The sequence below is a fragment of the Glandiceps talaboti genome, chromosome 11 (genome assembly GCF_964340395.1).
Source record: "Glandiceps talaboti chromosome 11, keGlaTala1.1, whole genome shotgun sequence".
In the NCBI taxonomy this organism is placed as follows: domain Eukaryota; kingdom Metazoa; phylum Hemichordata; class Enteropneusta; family Spengelidae; genus Glandiceps; species Glandiceps talaboti.
This window is the reverse complement of record NC_135559.1, coordinates 2,890,727-2,913,091: the sequence shown is the minus strand read 5'-3', so window position 1 is coordinate 2,913,091 and position 22,365 is coordinate 2,890,727. Positions and strand designations below refer to the sequence as shown.

Sequence of the window (22,365 nt, the reverse complement as noted above, 5' to 3'; positions counted from 1 at the left end):
CAGACTCTGGTCAAGTCCAAGTGAACATTCTTCGAAGAAAGGGTGTGATCAATGCATTGCTCTTTTCGTTTGTGAAAAATTATATAAAAAATATATGAATTAACAAAAACAAACGATATTTGGAAATACAACAATAAAATGGTCTGACACATCCCCAACCAAGATCTATCCCCACCCCGGGGTGCGCTATAATGCAGTGCGATGTTGAGCAATGTGCGTAATACCCCCGTGGCAAACCGAAATGGGTCGACGCAATAACTCCCACAATCCCCCTAGCTGACACATGATTGTCGCCATCTTGGGTTTTGAACAAGAAACCAGTGTAGTTTGTAATTTACCGGTTTTTACAGAAATTGACTGGAAAAGTTACATTTTGGTCGTCAGTGGTCTTATTACTGATACCGCATCATAGACACACAACCATGGAAATTATTATTTACAGCTTTGGCTTTGTAAGGTGGGTATCAGTGTTGATTTTACGGCGGTAAAAAGTCCCGTTACGAAGATGGCTGCAGAGAGTGGCCTGCAGGAAGAAGCCAATATGGCGGATAACAAATCTGTGTTCGTTGATATTGGTGACGATTTTCCTTCGCAACACCTACCAAATACTGTAGCCGGGCAAAAGAAGAAAAGCTGCTTCCAGATAACTAGTGTTAAGGTGTCTGAAAACACCAACAATGATGATAACGAGAGTATTGACGAATTAGACGAGAGTCATGCGGAGGACGTGTCGTCTGACATGTTGGAGATGTCGAGAACTACCGATCTTGATCATTCTATCGAAGATCTGCCAGTAGTACCCCCGGAAATTATAAATTCTGATGGAAATGTTCATCAAAATTCTTACGGCAATGGCCATGGTAATGGTCCTTCAAGATTTCGAGTTGTTAAAGTAGAAACAATAGAACCGATCAAAAGAGGCAGATGGACGTGCAGAGACTACTTAGATCCAGTTGAAAAAGAACAACTTGTTCCAGCAACAGATGGAACGACAGAAAAAGAGCCAACTGGCTCAGGCAATTCTAGTGCAGCTAGTTCAGTGCATTATGTACCAGGCCAGGATGCTAATGCAGAAAACCCCCTAAATGTTGGAGGTAGTGGGGATCTACAACCACCAAAACAAAAACCACCACCGAAGCAACAACAGACACAGACAGTACCACAGCCAAAGCAGCCACAAAGCTCACAAAATACAGGCAACAACTATGAATTTGAATTTGATAATGCTACAAGTCAAGCTGCAACTCAGAATCAGGGACAGGATTCGATACAGTCTTCAACATCACAGTCGCAACAGCCTTCCAATCCACTAGACTATGGTGGACACTCAATGGTGGAACATATCAGAGACTCACTAAGTGTTGATATGTCTTCTGGTGCACCATCAACTGACGGTCAATCTGAAGGGGAGGACAGGTAGGGTTGATAACATTTTCACAAAATTACAGGTAAGATGAGGTATTACATTAAAAAATGGCTTACCATGGCAACCCATACATGTATAAGAACAAGTGGCCTCTGTGTACACATGTTGACCTCCCTATGTTGGACCATGTTGTACAGTTGCCCCTTGTTCAATTTAGTCTGTAAAGAGAAGAAAAATTATATGAAAATGGTAAAATAATTTTCCTTCTCAAAAAAGAGACTTTCCAATTTTGCAATGCACTGAGAATGGTGAATTGAAAAGCACTGAGCTGGTGTGAGAACCACTGTTGGTACTATGTGATGGATGACTGACTGAATGAATGAATGAATGAATGAACAAATGAATGACTGTATGAATGAATGAATGAATTGATGTGTGTACATGTTTGGTACACAAAGTCCTATGACACATAAATGATATGCTTCCGAAAGATATTTGGAACAAGTCAGTGTACAAGTATACAAAGTTAGAACTATATAACAGCAAATCTTATGAGGACAGTGGAGATTTTATTGTCATTCACATAAAGGTCGGCCATTTTTTTTAAAACCATGACTGCAGCAGTGTTTCCTTGACCCTTCCACTCCTTGTTTAGTCACCCTATCAGATTCCTATAAAAAACAGTTAATCTGCTGTACAGCAGTAAACGCACCTGATGTGCAAACACGTGAATAATTACAACCTTTACCTTGAACCAGATACATACATGTCCTTTGATGTACATTTGTAAATCAAACACAATATCGGGCATAGGTAGCATCCACTCATAACTAATATTTTCAAAAGTACTTTATGAATCTTCCTGTGTCTTATTTTGAGAGCTTGGAAATTCATAGAGAGAAAAAAATAATGTTGGTATGGACTAGTAAATAAACTTGTTTGTATTACAAAACATGTATGCGAAGTGTTCGAAAGAAGTGCTAGATTCCTTGGTCGCTATTATATTAAATCTTAAATTCTTCATTTGTTTAATTTTAAAAATTTGAAACAAATTTGGAGTTGTAGTAAATATAAGTTTGATATATGATTGTATAACACATATTTATTGATGTTCTGTAAAAAAAACTTTGTAATCTTGGCTCTTTGAAATTTTAAAAAGAAATTTTAAAGTGTTGGAAATGAAATGAGCATATGAATAGTTATGTGTTAGTCATGCACAAAAGTAAAATGGGCATAGTGGTAACTAGGAAGATTGCTTTGTTGCTCTCTCAGTGTTCGATCTGTAGCAGGAATAAGTCATTGTAATTGCATTGGTTGACTTGTAACCTTTTTGATTGGAGTTGATTATTACTCATTGGGTATCGGAGCAATTGGAATTCAATCAGTATTTGTTTGTAGTGTTATTGATTTAGTATTTGATGAGGTAAACTGTTTACATATATAACATACCTAACTTACCTGTACTGTCTGGTATGTATGGATAATGAGTTACATGTAAACAGCATTTAACACTTGACTGGTTTTATTTCTACTTCATTTCTATGGAAGATATTTTATAGATGCATGTACCCCATATTGCAGTGTTGTGATGATCAATCAGTGATTACAAATTCTGTGTCTGATCAATCAATTTGATCAATTGTCAACGTGGTTTCTATCTCAGTATTAAAATAGGTTCATATGGTTGGAACTTTGGCAGTTATGTTGCCAAATGTAGTCATGAGAAAAAGCATTTGCCGGTGTTTCAATGAACATTATTCTAATTAAAATGTTGGTTTTTTTGTCTGTTGACTTTCTGACAGTAATTATTCATCAAATGAAAAGAATTTGTTGAGATCAAGAATTGCTTATCTGTTATTATTACAAAGATACATTTTCTATAAATGTACCCCCCTATAAGAGTCATTGTAGTTTTGTCACATGACATGCATGTGATAATGCTCTCTTGCCACATGATACATTTGTACACTTGTGACATGTTAATATAGGAGATCTATTGCCAATAACAGTATAAATAATATCAATTATAGAGATCTTAATCTCCTATAACCTACATTTATAGTTGCAATCTTAAAAAAGTCATGCTTGGACAAGTAGGAAATAGGAGTGTTTACCAAGAGCTATCAAGTGGAGTTCTTGTCATAATTCTCAGTAGGTCAACCATTAGAATGTGCTGATGGGTGCTTCCTATGCCTTAGGGAAGTTCACTTTGCTAGGAATTATACCACATCCTGAATTCAGGAAACGACTGTGAATGAATATGAGGAGTCTGGCACATATTTATGTAAGGTTTATACCAGTGTTGTTGATATCTGACTGCACTTATTCTTTGATGACTGTAACTTTGCCATGACATCTGTGTTAAACCTGTTTTATGCAGAAAGATTTGAGGTGTTCAGTAGTTGACCTGGTTTTAAGTTAAGGCTACCATACGTTTTATAAACATTATGGAAAAGTTTGTGATAAAAAAATGCGGCTAGGCATTGAAAAGTTTGTGCAGTTAAGATATGCTTCTTTTTGTACATTGCTTACAGTATCGTGGTGCTTGTTATTAGTCTAGAAATCACTGGTCTCTAGCTCTGAGTGACACTACATGACAGCATGGATTCCTGGCTAGGTTGTCACTTAGTATATGTAGGCCACTGCTGTGAACTGGACAGAAAATAGTAAGAAGTGGTGAAGATATAATGCTTAAATATGTTTCTACAGTGTATTAACCTTTCTTTTGAAATGTATGTCACTGGGACAAAATATATTTTTGCCTAAATATTTTGCCCTTCAGTGTGAGCCCTTACAAATGTAGGTTGGATTCTGTATTTTACTATTCTACAAGAAGGGAATGAAATGTCCTAAGTTGATCAATGGTTTGTTTTGGTGCCAATGTTTTTTGTGAACTTTGCAATCTACATACAATTCTTTTGAAATGGATATGGTTCTGGGATATCAAGCTTTCAGTTATTTCAAGTACATTTTGTACATGCATGTTTATAAACAAGTGACTTGTCAGGAGTTATTTTTGGAGCATTTTTGACATTGTTATGGTGATACAAGTGGACATTGCCAGTGAAATGAAACAATGGACAAGTTCAAAATGTGATGTAACTGGAAAGTACATGTAGCAGAAGAATTCAGGAACAAAAACTCATTAACCACCATCTACATGTAACAGGAGGGTTTGTTGATACATACAGGTTATGCAATATGGATGCTTATTGCAGCATTCATCTGTTAGTGTTTGCGGTATTTTGTGGATCAGAGAATGCAGAACAAGTGTCAGCTGTCTAGTTCATGAATATGCATAGATAAATATGAATTATAAATTAAAAATGGAAATGCTGAGTAAGTCAGAAAAAAGCATTATCAAAGAATTTACATATTTTGCTCAGTTGTACCACATTCATGCCCACAGTTCATTCCCAGAATGCATTTGTAATTGTACTGTGTTTAAAGGCGTGTGATTCAATCCAAAGTTGTGGTGTTAGTGTTATCTTATCAGTGCAAACTGTGCAACCACAAAGATTACATACAATTATTCTTTTATTCTGGATCAGCTTATTCAACGGCTCCGCAGACAACTGTTTTTCACACCCAAGATATTTTGAAGCTAATCCGAACTGGGTCGGTAAAGTTATGAAATCTCATGATCAGGTGTTAGCAGTTTGAAATGACATTTATTCTCGCGGTTCATAATGTTCATGAGAGCTTTCACTAAACACTTAAAATTCCAGCCATATTATGTGCAGACAAGTTGGGAAGGACTAGTATCATGTCATGATTACCACGCAGGAAGTGGCCAGGTTGCTATAAACTCTTGTTATGTTCCCCTCCAAGATCCCCTCCAAGATCTATGGTTCAATGATTGAAAGCCAGACAGGAAGTTGTTAACTTAAGTATACATTTGTACATTAGAATCAGGAACAGTTCATGTTTTGAAAGTGCATATACTGTAATAACCCCAGAGGAAGTGCCCAGGTTATAGTATAAACTCTGTTATGTTCAATGGTTGAAAGCCAGACAGGAAGTAGTTAGGTGTACATTTAAAGTCATAGGACATTTCATGTGTTAGTATGTGTCTACTATGATAACCCCCACAGGAAGTGGCCAAGTTGCTGTGAACACAGTTATGTTGATAGTGAAAGTGAGACAGAAAACATTTGTACAGTAGAATCATGTACATTTCTCTGTATGGTAGGTCTATGGTGTATACTGCTAGTATATTTACCACACTGGAAGTGGCCATGTTGCTCTCAGAACACTTATGTGAAAGTCACACAGGAAGTACATGTAGTTAGGTGTACATAGCAAGTATAAATATAATATTTTAGTTCTTATAATTACCCCATAGAAAGTGATCAGGTGGCTGTGTGAACACTTATGTTGTTCATAAGTCTCTGTATCATTATGAGAGACCAGACAGGAAGTAGTCAAGTATACTTTAGAATATTATGATTATGTCATGTCTTGGTACATCACACTGTCATGGGTGAGTTGTATTAATCAGAGTGATCAGCTAGCTAGCTAGTAAGCACTGCTATTGATTTTCGTCATGCTAAACAGGAAGCTGTCAGGGTTGTTGTGATATGCAAACATTTTATTTAGTATTCATACCCAGATTAGTAGAATGGAAATACCATGGTTACTAGAATATAAGTGCATTCATTTACATTGAAATTCATGTAAGCATCACATTGTTCGGTAGATTCATTCTTTGGTTGTCAGATTGGAAATCGTCCGATATGTATCAATACAGTGAGCAGCTTATGCTCTGTCCTACCTCCATATTCATACCATGTTTGGACATAGACTATGGTTTGGAACTCTGAATATTACCATTCAAAGTACAGGATATACCTTTGTTTTGTGAATTCCTAAATGTAACACTCCTTGAGGCACACTGTTTGAATGCTGTCTTGATGAATACAGTTGATATGTACTGTTGATGTACATGTGTGTTAGGGTGACCCAATTTTTAAAATGTTTCTCATTACATTTTCATGGCAACTATGGGTCGGTCGGTCGGTTGGTCGGTCGGTCGGTCGGTCGATATTAAAAAATAAATAAAAAAATAAAAAATAATCTGTCTCTCCTTTTCCTCCTCTCTATCTTCTTTTTATTGGATGCTTGGTAACAAGCTCTTTCCCAGCTTCTCTACACAATTGGCATGTTCTCAGCCCCTACTTGAATGACTTCCATCATGAAAGAAATGCTCTGTTCGTGAACAAGTGTCACCGCCGCTATCATGACTGTAGATGACATTGACAGTCCAGACACTGGCTTGTTCTTACCAGAAAGAGCACTGTTTTGCTAAATATAAAGGACGGTGAAAATAAAACAATTTTTTTATTTTGATGTTGGAGCTGAAAATTTGGGTTGGTCGGGTAATGAGAAACAGAAAAAAGTACAGTCACCCTTACTGACAGTACATGCTGTTTGTCAGGATACATATAGATTGGTAGTCTAGTTCCTATACAGCACTGTTACCATTTACACCTCCACTCACAGTTTAGTTACAAACCATGTTAGCATCCAGACTAATAGATTGCTAGCCATCCTGTCCTTGTAAATGAAATGGAAAGGGTTATTGTGTCTTGAAATGGCATATGGTCCCAGACTAGGATGCATACAGTGTGACATGGCTATGAGCAAAAGAATCCCTTAACAACGAGACAGTTTGTATTTTTGCTGACTATCCCAAAACAAACAGATGCTTTGTGCATATATCACTAAACTAACTTTGTAGTATGTGTATGTAGGTGATTGATATAATACATGCAATACAGGCTGCTCAGACTCGTACCACAGAAACACTTGTATTTGTGTCAACCTTTCCAGTAGTTCAGTTTGCTTCTAATCCTGAACTTGTTTGAGTAGATGACAGGAGATTTATTGTGCCATTTAGTAATAGTCTGTTGCACAATTTTAAAATAATAGATTTTGACATTGCATTCCAGATGCCACTGTTCCAGACATGTTTTATTGGCCAGCTACTTGCAGTTGCTTTGTGTTATGACTCTATTGTACAAAGGTTTTATGAAGAAATGCTTTGTTCAGGCGTCTCTAACATAGACTGTCCTTTGATGTTTTTAGGAGATAAAATTTATGATGAAAAAAGTATTGTTTCAGAGGTCCTGAAAAGAGTACTGTTTCAAAGATCCTGTAGAGAGTGCTATATGAGCAATTACGCATTATGAAAGGCTTTGCAGAATGTTTGATGTATTTATACATGTTTCCTTGCAAAAAAATGATATAAGAAAATGTTTCTAATAATTTGATTACTTTTCAGTTTCTCAACAACTCCTTACAAAATTCACAAAACACTGATCCAATTAGCCTTTAAAGATTCATGTGTGCCTTATAAGTGACTGATTATATAAGTAGACCGGTGACTGGACTTTTCAGACTGTGATCCAATCTGTCCAAATGTTGGTAATCTGTAAATACATGCATTTAGCTTACAAAATTGACTGTGACAGTGCTTGTTGAGGATTCAATGCAAAATAAAAACTCGAGAGAGTAGATGGCTTGAGATTAAGAAGGGAACACCTTGAGTGTAGTGTCAGTTTTGACGTCATTTGGACATGAGATGAAGAGATTTGGTACACAATTTACATTTATCCACAGGACTTGACGCTTCAGTTAACTTGAGCATGGAGAACTTGTGTGGTCACTTTAAAACTATATCTGGCCACATGGACTGCCACACCCACATATTTACACCTCCAGAGAGGCATTGGCATTGGCTGGTAATCAAACTAGTGTTATACAAATTAGGTACTTAGTATTCTCTTGAGTGTTGGTGGGAGGAGGTCAAAAGAAGTAGCTGCTTTTGACTTCAGATTAGCATACAGGAGACATAAGTATGCGATAAATGTACCGTATTGTTCAACTTTTAATAGATAATGAAAAATTCTAAAACAGTCCCCAATGACTAATTGTCTCTTGGCATACTCAGACACTCATTCACTACAGAAGTATTAGCTCATTATGTTGGTGTTACACTGTTGGAGTAACCCATCTGTCATGAATATTGTTTCAAAAAACGTAATTTTCAGATAATTGAGGATAATTCTGATAAATTAGCGTAACCTTATGCATTTGCATTTGTAAGTGTTTTCACTTTTTACGTCAAAATTCACTATCATCCTTGCACATATTCATATGGATTTAACCTGAGATTGAGAACATCTCACGGGATCCATATATTGTAATTTAGTCATGAGTAGTCCACAAGGAATTCTAGTCCTGCAGTAAGAGAAAAAAAAAAGGGTAGAAGCTTGTATTTTTATTTGCAGTGATTCCCTTTATTAGGCTACATACACCTCTCCTCACCACATACTGTAGTCTGTAGACTCCTCACCACAATTTTATGAATGGTACAGTATTGTTGTATACCCTTACCCTTCCCTCTAAAACAAAGAACAATGAGAAAAGAAAATGTGAATATGTAACTGTGAAATTTCATTTGTTTCTATCTGTCAGACATACAGGTAAGTTTTAATGTCAGATGGAAACATAAGGATACTATAGTATATTTTACCTAGTCTTTCTTGCCGACGAAGTAATTCAGGACTTGATATTGATGTTGCCTCTTTCCTTTTACATGAATAGGAACATTGTTAGAATTGGGTCCTGACGTAAACTCTGTTTTCAAGCAGGACTGTTATAAAAAATGTGTAAAAATATATCCACAAATTGAGTCATGGGATGGAACATTTCATATACATCGTAATGTGTGTTATAGGAACCCAAACATGTTTTTTTCTTCATTACTGGTGTTACATTAATTAATGTGTAATAAAACCATGTACACAGCAACATATTCATACATGGGATGGGTCAAGCCTGGTGGAACATTCAATTTTATTCAAACACAACAAAGACCAGTACAAGAATTCAACAATTCAGCATGCTATTAACATATGAAAGATTTGTAATTACAGATAAGTGGTTCAGGGATGTTGTGTTCTCAGATAAAAGGCACCAAAGAATTCTGAAAGAAGTTGGATCTTTTGAAAAAAATAGAGGAAATGTCTCTGGCACTATAATTGTTTATGACAGGTTTAATTTCCTATTTGCATATTTAATGATTATATTTGTTTGGATGTAATTAGGTCTTGTTTTTAGATACTCTAATTTTGACTAGATGCTGTGTTGACTGGTTTCTCTTCTTGAACAAATATTGTGGTTGTAGATACTATTGTAGGTACTGGCAAAATGTCATGGTTGTATAGCCAGCTATTCTTCTGTGGGGTGTGTGTGTGAATGAAGTTTGTCTCACAAGATCAATATATAGCGATGAGTGAGTTGATGTACCACTGTATAAACGTGTTACACTCACAAATCTCTAGGGGCCATTTAGATGTGATATCCAAGATGTTTGTGTTATTGTTCAGATTTGTAAGGTGGTGTTATTTACTGCAGGGACTTTATCTACAGTAGGTACCCTATAAACTCCCACCAAATAAACCACCAAATTAATTTATACAGAAGTGAAAAAAATAATTATAAACAGTTCACCTCCAAACTTTAATGAAATGTGTGTATAGAAAATATGCAAATTTAATGGGATTAGCCTGAATTCCATACACTCTTAGTGGGTTGTGAAATCTCTGCAATTACATTTAAAATTTACAATTATGCCAGTTGCCTTTTAGGAAATTGTGGTCAAAATGTGCTGGATAGTAATGAAACTTAGATGGGAGATTTTATCCTCAATTTGACCTTAAGTTTTGAAAGAGACCCCAAGCCACACTCTTTGAGCCTTCATGAAATCATTCAAAGCAAGGACATATAGCAAGGGTTAAATAAAATTACATGCACAGACATGGAAATCTGTATAACATAACCAGGATAATTATAATGGTTAGTCATGAGAATATAATGTGTAAATATTGTCGCCTATCCTGTCAAAGAGAAAGTGTGTTGAATAATATTAATAGAAATGTCTGGTTGTTACCTGAATCAATCAGTGTTTTTGTTGAGGTTTATAACTGAGGATGGGAGGGGAGGAGAATGTTAGGGTTTGAAACCATGGTAACAGAGAAGAGGGGAAGGGATGTCAAGTATGATTTGTATAGATTTTCAGTCTTGTACAGTACTTTTCTCTGGATATTCCACTGAAATACCTGGGGGAACTTGCTTTTTATCGATTTACATGTACCACTCATAATAAAATATGTGAATACATCAACTTGGTCCATATCTTGGAAAAAAACGTATTTGAAATAATCAATACTTCAAACATAATGCAAACAGGATAAAACAATTATTTATTGGAGAAAATGAATAAAATATGTAAAAAAAATGAAACTTCTGTAACCATTGAATGTGAACAAGGAGAGAGACATTGACAGACAGATGCATGTTAATCAAATTTGTACCATTAAATCTAATTACACAGATTCAGCCAAGAATAGATAATTTGATTACTTGATCATCCCATATGTTGTGGCAAACACAAAATGTGTTCTGTACATCGTGCAAGCAATGGTATGAAAAGTCACAATAATAAAAAGATGTGTCAAAATGATGCATGGAGTTCTTGGTGGAAAAGTATAATGAAAGGGAAGGAACTACAAATGTATTTTAATAGATGTATGGCAAAAGTCTCTCAACCATCGCAAAGAAAACTTATCAGAAAGAGAATGGATGTTTGAAATCTGATTAGGAAAGGATAATATCAAGCGGAATGTGTTCCCATTTATGTACATGTATAACGTCTCCAAGCGTATGGGAAAGGGGAATAGATGTGGGAAGTTACACAGGAAAAGCGTATCAGAAGGGGAATACATGCATATGTATAGGAAAAGTTGGAAGTCTCTAGTAAGCATGGGTGGGAAAGGGAATACATGCAGTATACATTTGAAGTCTTATTCGGAAAGCATACCTGGAGGATTACATGTTGCTGGAAGTTCCCCAAGGAAAGCTTATGAGAAGAGAAAGCACATGGGAAGCCTTGTTACTGGTACATTCAGAAGGAAAGCATGTGATCATCAGAATGGGAATATATACGATACGCATGTAAAGTTTGAAGTTCCTCATGGGCAGGGAATACATGTTTGAAGTGTCCTGGAAAATTTTATTGAGGGAGGGATAAAAGTTTGCAGGCTCACAAGGATATGAAGTTAAGAATATAGTAATATGTGCATGTCTATTTAAAATACTCAACACAAGCTTGTAGGAAAGGGAAGACATGTTGTCTTTCAAGGAAAACTAACTGTACAGGAAGTGGAACACTGGTAGGAAGTTTCTCAGTGTCAACTTGTAAGAAGTTTGTTGTGATGTCATGACATTTATGATCTTTGACAGGCGTGTCAGAGGTCAAATCAGTTTGTACTATAATATACTTGCAATGACAGATCAGCATTTATGATCTCTGTACCACATAAATGTCAATCATCTCAAAATTTAAAACCAGAGTTAAATTCCTTCAGTAGGTCTCATTAACCCCAAGGTCTCATTTCCTGTATGGAATAACCAAATGTTCTAGCAGTGATGGTCATTACTGTAAATCCCAAAGCCAACAGTAGCTCAGCAACTTTACTGGTGGTACCCTACTCTCCATGCCTTCAGTGGTATTGTTTTTATCAGCCAGCACTCACATGGTTAAGAATTGAACTGAACAACACGTCCTACCTTTACTGTCTATGGTGGGGGTTGCTATCCTAAAATTTTGTTGATAGTAAGTTGCTATGATAACTTGTACAAGTTGATAGTACATTCTGATGTTGGGACTTTATTAGTCTGGATGCCAACATGGTTTCTAACTAAATGGTAATGATACTGGAAACAGTATAGTAACTAGACTAAGACAGTAAGACTTTGTACAAAATCAGTGGAATACTGAATTCAGTGATGCCATAACAATTCTATCATTTGCATATACGGTACCATATCTGATTGACACAAGCAGGCAACTTACTTTTCTGCTCTGATATACATGTCATGATTATATATCATAATTTGTCTGTACATGTAGCTGTAATGATGGCCATTGCAAAAATTGGAATCCATATCTCTGTACACGTACCCCATATTGTGTGAATGTTCAGTTGGAAGTGTCAAACTACTCAGATGGTTCTGTGATTACGCATGTAGAGGGATTTTAATTTCCTTTATTGTATCTTCTGTAGAATAGGACAGCATGGATTCTGACTATGTAGTGACCCTGGCAGGGCTGTGTCCACAGACTACCAATTCTTGTCATGGGGCTACCACAATTTGTAGCTGGTAGCCCACTCAGGCTACCACTGATTATGTGATGATTTAAAGGATGGAAGATTTATGGACATGAAAGTATTTTAATAATACACATTTCCAAAAGAGGAACTCTGTTTTCAGTTCAGGAATATAGGACTTTTGGTCACCATCCTCTGGCTAACACTTTCTGAAATTGGTAGCCCACTAACTACACTAAGACTATCAAAGATAAAAGTTAATTTCAAGCCCTGGAAGAACATATCATAACTGTCAGCATGCATAGCTAATAGTCGTACAAACTACATAGTTCAGATTATTTACACTGCCTTGCGGTTAGACAACAAAGTGACAGTCCCTTTACTATGTATAAATGTAGCCCCTTAGGACATATGGTGTAAGATCAAGACTGGGACACCCAGGTGTTGGGAAGAAAGTGTATTCAGAAAATGAAATAAAATGAGTTTTCTAGTGATGTCTATAAACCATACAGTATACACTGTATTTGTAATGTGAAATAACATCTAAAGATCATGCTGTGCATAAATTTGTGATGTATTTTGAATGGAATTTCTTTTTATATCAACAAATTTGTATTTTCTGAAAACCTGTCAACTTGCATTTACCTGTCAGTTATGCCAAGCAATTGCTGAGTAAGATATGCCAGGTCAGTTTTCACTAAATTACCTTGAAATTTTAAGTACATGTGCTAATCCCACACTTAGGAGGCCAGGGTAGTGTTATTCTTAAAACCCAGTACATTGAAATGATCAACGGCCATTGATTTATGGTACTCAAGTAAGCTGAGTTTATCACCAGTGATCCCTTGAACTGCCATGACTGAAAGTACTTCAAGTGAGAAATCACCTATGCAAGTCATAATTATCAGTGTGTGTGACAACTTGTTACATTGATTAGACTTTGCTAGGAAGTGTGTAGTGACACCAATAGATTACTGAGGTTGCACTTAGATGGACTTTGAGAATCAATCATGGAATTGGTGTAAGTACAAGTGTACATGTAGTTGCCTAGCTGATAAACAAGTCTTGTAGTAAAGGCTTGAGAAGTACTGTCTGAAGGAGAAGCTGCCTATCAAGTAGCCATTATCACCTTAGTTACAAGTATTAAAAAACGGCTTTGTATACCGCTTAGCCTTTCTGTACCACTTTCAGTGCAAAATGAAAAAGACTTTTTAGCTTAACATATTAACTTACACCTAATTTATTATATACACTTTTAGAGATAGACTGCAAGATTTGTCGGAGTGTACAACCTTAGCCGTTCTTCTGTACTGACTTGTTATGGTGGCATGACATTGACATGTCATATCTTACAGACGATGTCAGAGGGTAATGGCACACAGTACATATAATATACCAACTTCTTACTACTAACAAGAATATTGATTTATACTCCAGGACTCCTCCTGTGCCTCGCAGATTTTTTTCACCTGGACATTAAAAATGAGGCCATGTGAAGTATTTGTGTATTGACACTGGGTTTCCAGCCCACATCATTGACCATGACCAGCCATGCAGATATAAATAGTTATGTATCGTTCAACTAGAATCAAAAGAATGCTGATGTTGGTCATATTCACTTGTCATAATGAATACAGAATTTGATGTACACACCCACTAAATATATGGTGTCATCTCCTAGTTACTAGGTATTACATGTACATATAAATCATGCTTAGGAAAAATGCTGTAGGTAAATCAGCTGAGGTAAAAAAGCCTTCAACCAAAACTGCCAAGTGTGTATAAAGTGCATGCACTAGTATACATATGAAATGATAGTTTTCCTTGTCAAATTTGCATAACAATGAACCAATTAATGCACAAGTATTGGCAGAGAATAATAACAAGTTTTTCTGATGAAATTTGCATAACAATGAATTTTAATGATTATTATGCAGATCGAATGTGGACTGTTCTTTCTACAATGCATTTATTTTCTATATTAACCTCAGTGAAAATTTGTTTTTGTGTGGTGTCACATACACACATGCACATACAAACAATTTGTACACACACACACACACACACACACACACACACACACACACACATTATATATATATACACACAACACTAAGCAGTTTCAATTGAAAATATACAATAAACAGAAACACTACTGTTTATTATATTGTATATACCAAATGAATTGTACTGACTAGGTCATCAACAATTCATAGCCGACTAAAGATTTTTCACTTCAAATCTAGTATGAACTTTTATATTTGGCAAGTCAAATGATCTAACTATAAGCTTATCCATGAAGAACAGAAAATTTCCATGCACAGATTAATTCAGATTTCCAGATTCTGCCATCTAAGTAAGATTTCCCGACTTCATGCTTAGGTGGATAAGATAAGAACACTTTGATAATCTTTGAAGGATGACTTTGTTTGTAAAATACTAGAATCATAGTTCATTGAAATGTCTCCATTTGGCTCTAGAACACAACTCAGAATGAATTTACAAAGTCAGACATGTATTTGTGAATTATTGATGGTGTATTCTAAACCATGTTGGCTATACATGTAGGTGATTGATTGTCAAAGAACTGTAGTATACTATATTTAAGGTCACCTTGCCTTTTGTGAAACCTGTATGAAAACAAGGACACAAGACCTAAAGAGAAAAGGAAGTATGGCAGCGTTGCGACATCCGATCTTGTGTTGGTACTCACTCTGAAAGCAGCATTGCACTTCATTATTTATCGGTGAGAGTCTTTTTCCTGTAGAAATCAGATAAGCATGGCAATGACTAGAACAGATTATTGTCTTCTGTGTGACATCACATCATGTGAATACTGATAACTTTACTCAGAATGACTTCATTACAAACGTGTTATCAGCTCACTTTAATACCATACTAATGTTTATATTCTGCCATTACATGGTAATGTGTACAGAATGTCTGAAAATTGAATATGTGAAATGCACACACACATGCAAATATATAAATGTACATGTACCAATACACACACACACACACACACACACACACACACACACACACACACACACACACACACACACACACACATATACACATACACACATACACACACACACATATACACATACACACATACACACACACATACACACATATATACACATACACACATACATACACACACATACATACATATACACATACACACACATATACACACATACACACATACATATACACATACACACATACACACACATACATACACACACATACATACATACATACATACATACATACATACATACATACATACATACACACACACACACACACACGCACACACACACACACACACACACACACACGCACGCACACACATATACCCACACACCCATACATACATAAACATGACATTCATGTAGGCTGCTTATACAATGTGTACTAGAAGTTCAATTTATCCACTTAGTATTAGTAATGAGTAAGAAGCCAACACATTGTAATGTGTCACTGTAGTTTGATGTGCTTTCCAGCTAATAAGTCACTGTAGATATACTTTCTAGCTAGCCACTGGCATATACTCAAACTGCACAAGGCTGTAGGTTTTCTTTTGATTGATCATGTGATGGTGCATTGGCAATTTCACTGAGACAGGGCAAGGTTGTCTGACTTTCATTTCACTGTAGGGTATTGATATTTTACAGGATATAAATTAACACTGACAGGTGTATTTTTAAGAGTGATAACTTTGAATGTGATGGTGAAAATCTACTTATGTTTTGTAGACTATTATGGTTACAAGGGGGGGGGGGGTATAAGATATGGTTGTAGAAAACTAGATTTTTCCAAATTGTATAAATTTTGTTCTATTGCTGAAACAAGAAATCAGCTGTGTATATACATCTTCAGTTTCACCGGGATACATAGACAATTTATTCTTTCAAATTGAGCAAAATAGTAAAAATTGAAATCTATGATTTCACTGAAATATCCTTTGTTTTGAAATTTGTAAGATATTTCAGCCATTTCTCTAATGAATGAAGCACTAATAGAGATACATACACTGTAGAAAGTCTATAATATTTTCATTGTTTTGTATTTTAGTTCAATTTAAAAAAACCCACATTTCTATCAAAAACAAATTATTCAAAGGTGAAATGCAACATTCTACATTACAGTATTTCATTTGAAAAATTATTTTGCAGAATAAGGGCTGGCATTTTCTCCCATAGGGTAAATATAATTGCCTTTTAAATGAGGCAGTTTACCCTATAGAGACTGTCTTTCACATGGGAATTGTGAGTTCTAAAGAAAGCCAGTGCAATGAAAAAATACTGTATTTTATATCCTGTGAATTAGCTATACTCTGGTTTGTAAAGAAAACTATATAAGTAAAAAATGTCTTTCATTGATGAATATCCTCAAAAATGACTTTTTTTTTTTGAGAATTTAAAAAGCAAAACATTTTTAGATATTATTAGGGCTCAAGATGATTATTTTTATTGCATAGGAAGATCTTGAACAGTGTGTGTTCTGCTGACGTAAATCCTCAAAAATTGTCATTTTGAAAAGGAAAAAAATGGTATTTTTAGTTTTAGATTAATTAGGGCTCAAGATAATGATATACATTTTTATTGTGTAGTTGGTAGGTATATCTTGAATGGTGTGTGTTCTGCTGATGTAAATCCTAAAAAAATTGTCATTTGAGATTAATTAGAGTTCAAGATAATGATACACATTTTTATTACATAATTGGTAGGTATATTTTGAGCAGTGTGTGTTCTGCTGATGTAAATCCTAAAAAATTGTTGTTTTGAGAAGGAAAGAAAATTGTATTTTTAGTTTTAGATTAATTAGGGCTCAAGATGATCATTTTTATTGCATATTTGGTAGGTATATTTTGTGTATTCCACCAGTGTAAATCCTCAAAAGTAGTTATTTTGATAGCCCCCCCCCCCCCCCCCCAAAAAAAATGAAAATAAAAAATTGCAATTTCACATTGATTACTACTCCTCAGCTAAACACAAACATATGTAAATGTTTATTGTGTAATTTTGTGGGTTTTAACTAAAAATTAAAAAAATAATAAATACTAAGTTCGGTTAGCAGTGGTTTTTGCTAAGGTAGGGGGGAACCCCGGTAACAGAAAGTGGAAACATGGTGTAAAACTAGCATAGTTTCAAATATATTGTACCATTATTTTGGTGAGGAACCCTGGTATTAAAATGACATTGGAACTCGGGTAGATTTTATCTGCTTACCACCCTTAAAAAACCAACAACACTGGTTATGCATGCAACATACTTGTAAAGAAGATATATGTACATGATATTTAGCTGTGATATTTATTATAACATTAGGACAATTGTTCACTATTTATAGGTCATCAGTGGTGAGATAATTCACATCCTTTTAATGTATATTTGAATTTGTACAGTGTGAGGTTATTTTGGTAATCTCCATTTCCAGCTCAGGTTACACAAGTGATCAATAATAACTGACGAGTTGTGAAATGGATTATTGAACAAATATTGCATACCATGAACATGTGTTGTTGTGTAGTCATATGGGTCAGGATCAATGCGATGTAGTTTGTGCATATCTGTAGAATCTATGATAGATTGAATATGAAATTTGATATGATCATATCTTTGTTGCTGTGATATGCAAGTATTTATAATACCCATGAAGCACCTGTACTTGAAAATGATAAATGCATGTTATAAAATTGCTATTATATTAGTCTGTAAATAATGTAAACCTAGAAAAGACTTATTTTTGCTTATTTCACTGGAAAATACAGATGCAAAAATAAGTAGTGGCTATACTGTCTTCTTGTACATAAACACAATGTACCGGTCTGGTAATTCGTAAAAATTAGTCTTTGAGAACTAGCTGAAGACTGTAAAATCACAAAATTTTCTAGTAGCGAAAATATCTAGGTTTACACTATCTGAAAAAATCTAAAAATCAAGAGAATTATTTATCTCGTCGTTGCGTTTCTGTTCCCTCAGCTCAGATAAATATTATATTTCCTTTATCTCTATTTTATGAGGTCCATATTTTATTGTATTGCTACTACTCCGTAAGTAACCTACATTTCATGGTAAATGTATTTTATTGAAGTGACACTAACCTGTAAACATCTGCTAATACATTAAAAGAAATGATCATAAAATGATTTTTGCTTTTTATTACACTTTTACTACTGATACTGAGAGATACATTGCAATTTTTTCTATACATCCAGAACAGCATAAAGCAAGTGAGGCCTAACAAAAAAAATTACAATGTAGTTTGGTTCCGGTTACCCGACCCACCTAGTTTTTCACGCCGACCCTAAACTTTTTTTTATGTATTCGAGAGAAAAAAATTGTAAAAATTGTGAAGTCTCGCAAGAAATAGTGGATGCTGAAACTGACATCAACTTAAGAAGACAATATAGAACTGTTCTTTCAATCTGTAATGGTTGTACATCTGATGAGAAGAAACCAACAACACAGAGACCATATGGAAAACAATGGAAAACATAACTACCTGAACTAGACACCCGCATCTGAAAAAATAATATAAAAGAAAAATAAAATAAGAAATCGACCGACCCACCTATTCTAAAATTGAGCGTAATCGGAACCACTCAATTTTTTTTATTATGCCTGAAATAGACATGTATATTTTGCATACCACACGGGCAGCTGGTGTGCTTGTTAGCTTGACAGTGTAGTATAGGGGTCACCTGCAATGATCTGACCTGTAAGAACTTCATCAGTATTGGAATGCAATGGATAAGCTGAACCAATACACCAGTTGTAATATAATCAATGCAGTCATACACATATACCAATATACATGACATACATGTGTATAAACGCTTGATTTCACTGGATGTGGTCACACTGGTAGAGTGTATTGTACTCTGCAATAAAAATCAAATTATAAACATATTACCCTATAGAAAGGAAGTAACATTACAACTGCAAGAAATCAGAAACATATATTGTTGCTACAAAGTACATATATTTCATGAAATATAATTTATTTAATGAAAATTTTTTGTGTATTTTTTACATACAAAATATATTTATTTCTATCTACTGTTCTGTCTATAGAAATTTATTTTGTTGATATTTGTGATTGTTTTCGTGGTACGCTTCTTATATACATGTATGATGGTTAAATGTTTTGTCAGTTCTTCCCGTACGCAATATTGTTAGCATTTTATTATATGCATGATATGTATTTAGAGTATTATGGATCATACAAATTATTTTAGAATTACATGACACAATTCAAAAATAGTTGATCCCAAGTGTAATGTGACTAATAATGTTTACTAAGTTTCCAGTGTATTTGTGAGTTAGTCAGGTGTGGATTTGTTATCAAAAGTATTTATTTACTAATAACCTGTCATTATCAGAATTCACTGAAGTGGATCAAAGTGTCTGACATGTATTTCTAGTTATTACAGGACCAGCCTCTCAGTCTGTGTCTCTCTATTCTGAATAATACAATATAATTACTGTTTTTGATAAGGTTTTAAAGCTACATATATGTGAAGACTGCCCCCTCCACCCCACCCGTTACCCTTCTCCAACCCCCCAACCCACTCACTCCAGTCCCAACCCCAACCCCAACTCCAACCCCCATTAAGAGTAAAGGTTTTGGAAATTTGCATGAGAAAACCTAGTTTTGGAAATGTATGTGAAGACAGTGCCCCCTCCACCCCACCTGTTACCCTTTTCCAACCCCCCCCCCCCCCCCCCCAGTTCCAACCCCCACCCCCACTCATACCCCCATTAAGAGTAGAGGTTTTGGAAATTTGCATGAGAAAACCTAGTTATTTTAATAATTCATCCATTGTACAAATATAGGGTTGAACTCAACCACTAATACTATAAATATAATCCTTTTGATTACATGTATCTTGGTGATGTTGGAATCCCATTTCCCCATTCTTAGAATTTTGTACACATTTAATATATAACAAAGTGTTGTTGTGTTCATTGCTTTCTACTGCAACTAAAGGGGAATTTGCAAGATGAACCTCCGTCTCAAAATATTTGAAATTGCGTAACAAAGTGTTATGTTGACTTTATTATATTGTTTTCAAAAAATCATAGTGTGTGTAACCTACCAAGTACAGTGGTATGTGAAGTGGTATGTTGAGAATATTGTGACAATGGAGAGGAGATATGAAATATTGTCCAATAAAATTAGCAATACATAGGGCACATGGCAGCATTTCAATCAGTAGATTTGACTAATATTGTAAATGTGTATTTTGTAGAACTACATTATTGTATGTATGTAGTAGTACAGGGTGAGTCTAGTCTGTCTGTGAGTATCAGGTATACATTTATTATGATTCTATTATCAATCGTGACTCATGGATTTTGTGTATGATGAGATAATAAGTATCCTATGCATAGAATATTACCATATTTGGATATCATCCCATTCATGAATATTCATGTAAAAAGTTGATATGTGGATCAGAATGAACTTTTAATGTTACTTACTGTCATAAATTATTGTTGAACTGCATTTAATTTGTTGGTGACTAGAGGTGTGATTGAGACATGAAGGGAATATAATTGTGGAAAAAACAATAATTCTGTGTCATTTATTTTGATATTCTACAAAATAAAATAAAGATAGGTAGGAATCAATAAACAAACCACGTTGCCGGTTGGGGTTGTAGCGTTAATATCTGTACTGTGTGTAGCACGGAAGGAACACCATTTTGTGAAATTGTAACTAATATGTACAGAAAAAATATTGATTCAATCCATATTATACATGTATGCCAACACAATATATCATCTCACATAATGTTTGGTTGAAATTTGATTGCCTTGTACAAGGATTTGCATGCGTAGGCAGTACATATTTTCATACTCATGTGTATCATGTATATCCATCATTGTAGCCCAGGGCCTTGCCTATCTGACTCTACATACTGGCAGACAGTATAGCCCAGAGACTTGACTATCTGACTCCACATACTGGCAGACAGTATAGCCCAGAGCCTTGCCTATCTGACTCTACATACTGGCAGACAGTATAGCCCAGAGACTTGACTATCTGATTCCACATACTGGCAGACAGTATAGCCCAGAGCCTTGCCTATCTGACTCTACATACTGGCAGACAGTATAGCCCAGAGCCTTGCCTATCTGACTCTACATACTGGCAGACTGTATAGCCCAGAGCCTTGCCTATCTGACTCTACATACTGGCAGACAGTATAGCCCAGAGACTTGACTATCTGACTCCACATACTGGCAGACAGTATAGCCCAGAAACTTGGCTATCTGACTTGATATACTGGCTTGACAGTATAGCCCAGAGACTTGGCTATCTGACTTGACATTCTGGTTTGACAATATAACCTAGAGACTTGGCTCTCTGACTCTACATACTGGCAGACAGTATAGCCGAGAGACTTGGCTGATTGACGCCACATACTGGCCTGTTCAGCAAACGATATTTTCAAGCCAGACAGTCAAGTCTTTGGGCTACCATCATCTTACATGGCCTTGTTTTTTATGAGAGAATGATATATACAGGTAACATGCAATATCATGCAATCAGTAGCATTCATACTAGGTATAGGATACATTTTCATATATATATTTGTATCTATCACCAAACCTAACCATGTTTTCGATGAGAGTATACAATGACACAATCATTGCCAGTATACATCTCAGCATATTATATCATTACATGGCCTTGTTTTTGATGAGAATATACAGGTGATAAACTTTTTATATAGAAAGAGGTTTTGACCTTTGAAACACTATCAAAATGAATTCAAGGTGTAATATTACATTT

At 35.3% G+C, this 22,365-nt stretch overlaps 1 protein-coding gene across 1 annotated transcript in view; it reads left to right on the top strand.

The window, feature by feature from the left end:
* Positions 1-304: 304 nt before the first annotated feature.
* The window catches only part of LOC144442592 (TSC22 domain family protein 4-like), a 68,805-nt gene continuing 46,744 nt past the window's right edge, over positions 305-22,365 (top strand). Inside the window, exon 1 of the mRNA XM_078131974.1 lies at positions 305-1,416. Within this exon, the coding sequence (XP_077988100.1) occupies positions 506-1,416 (911 nt within the window). The 5' untranslated portion in view covers positions 305-505. The remainder of the gene's footprint in view (positions 1,417-22,365) is intronic.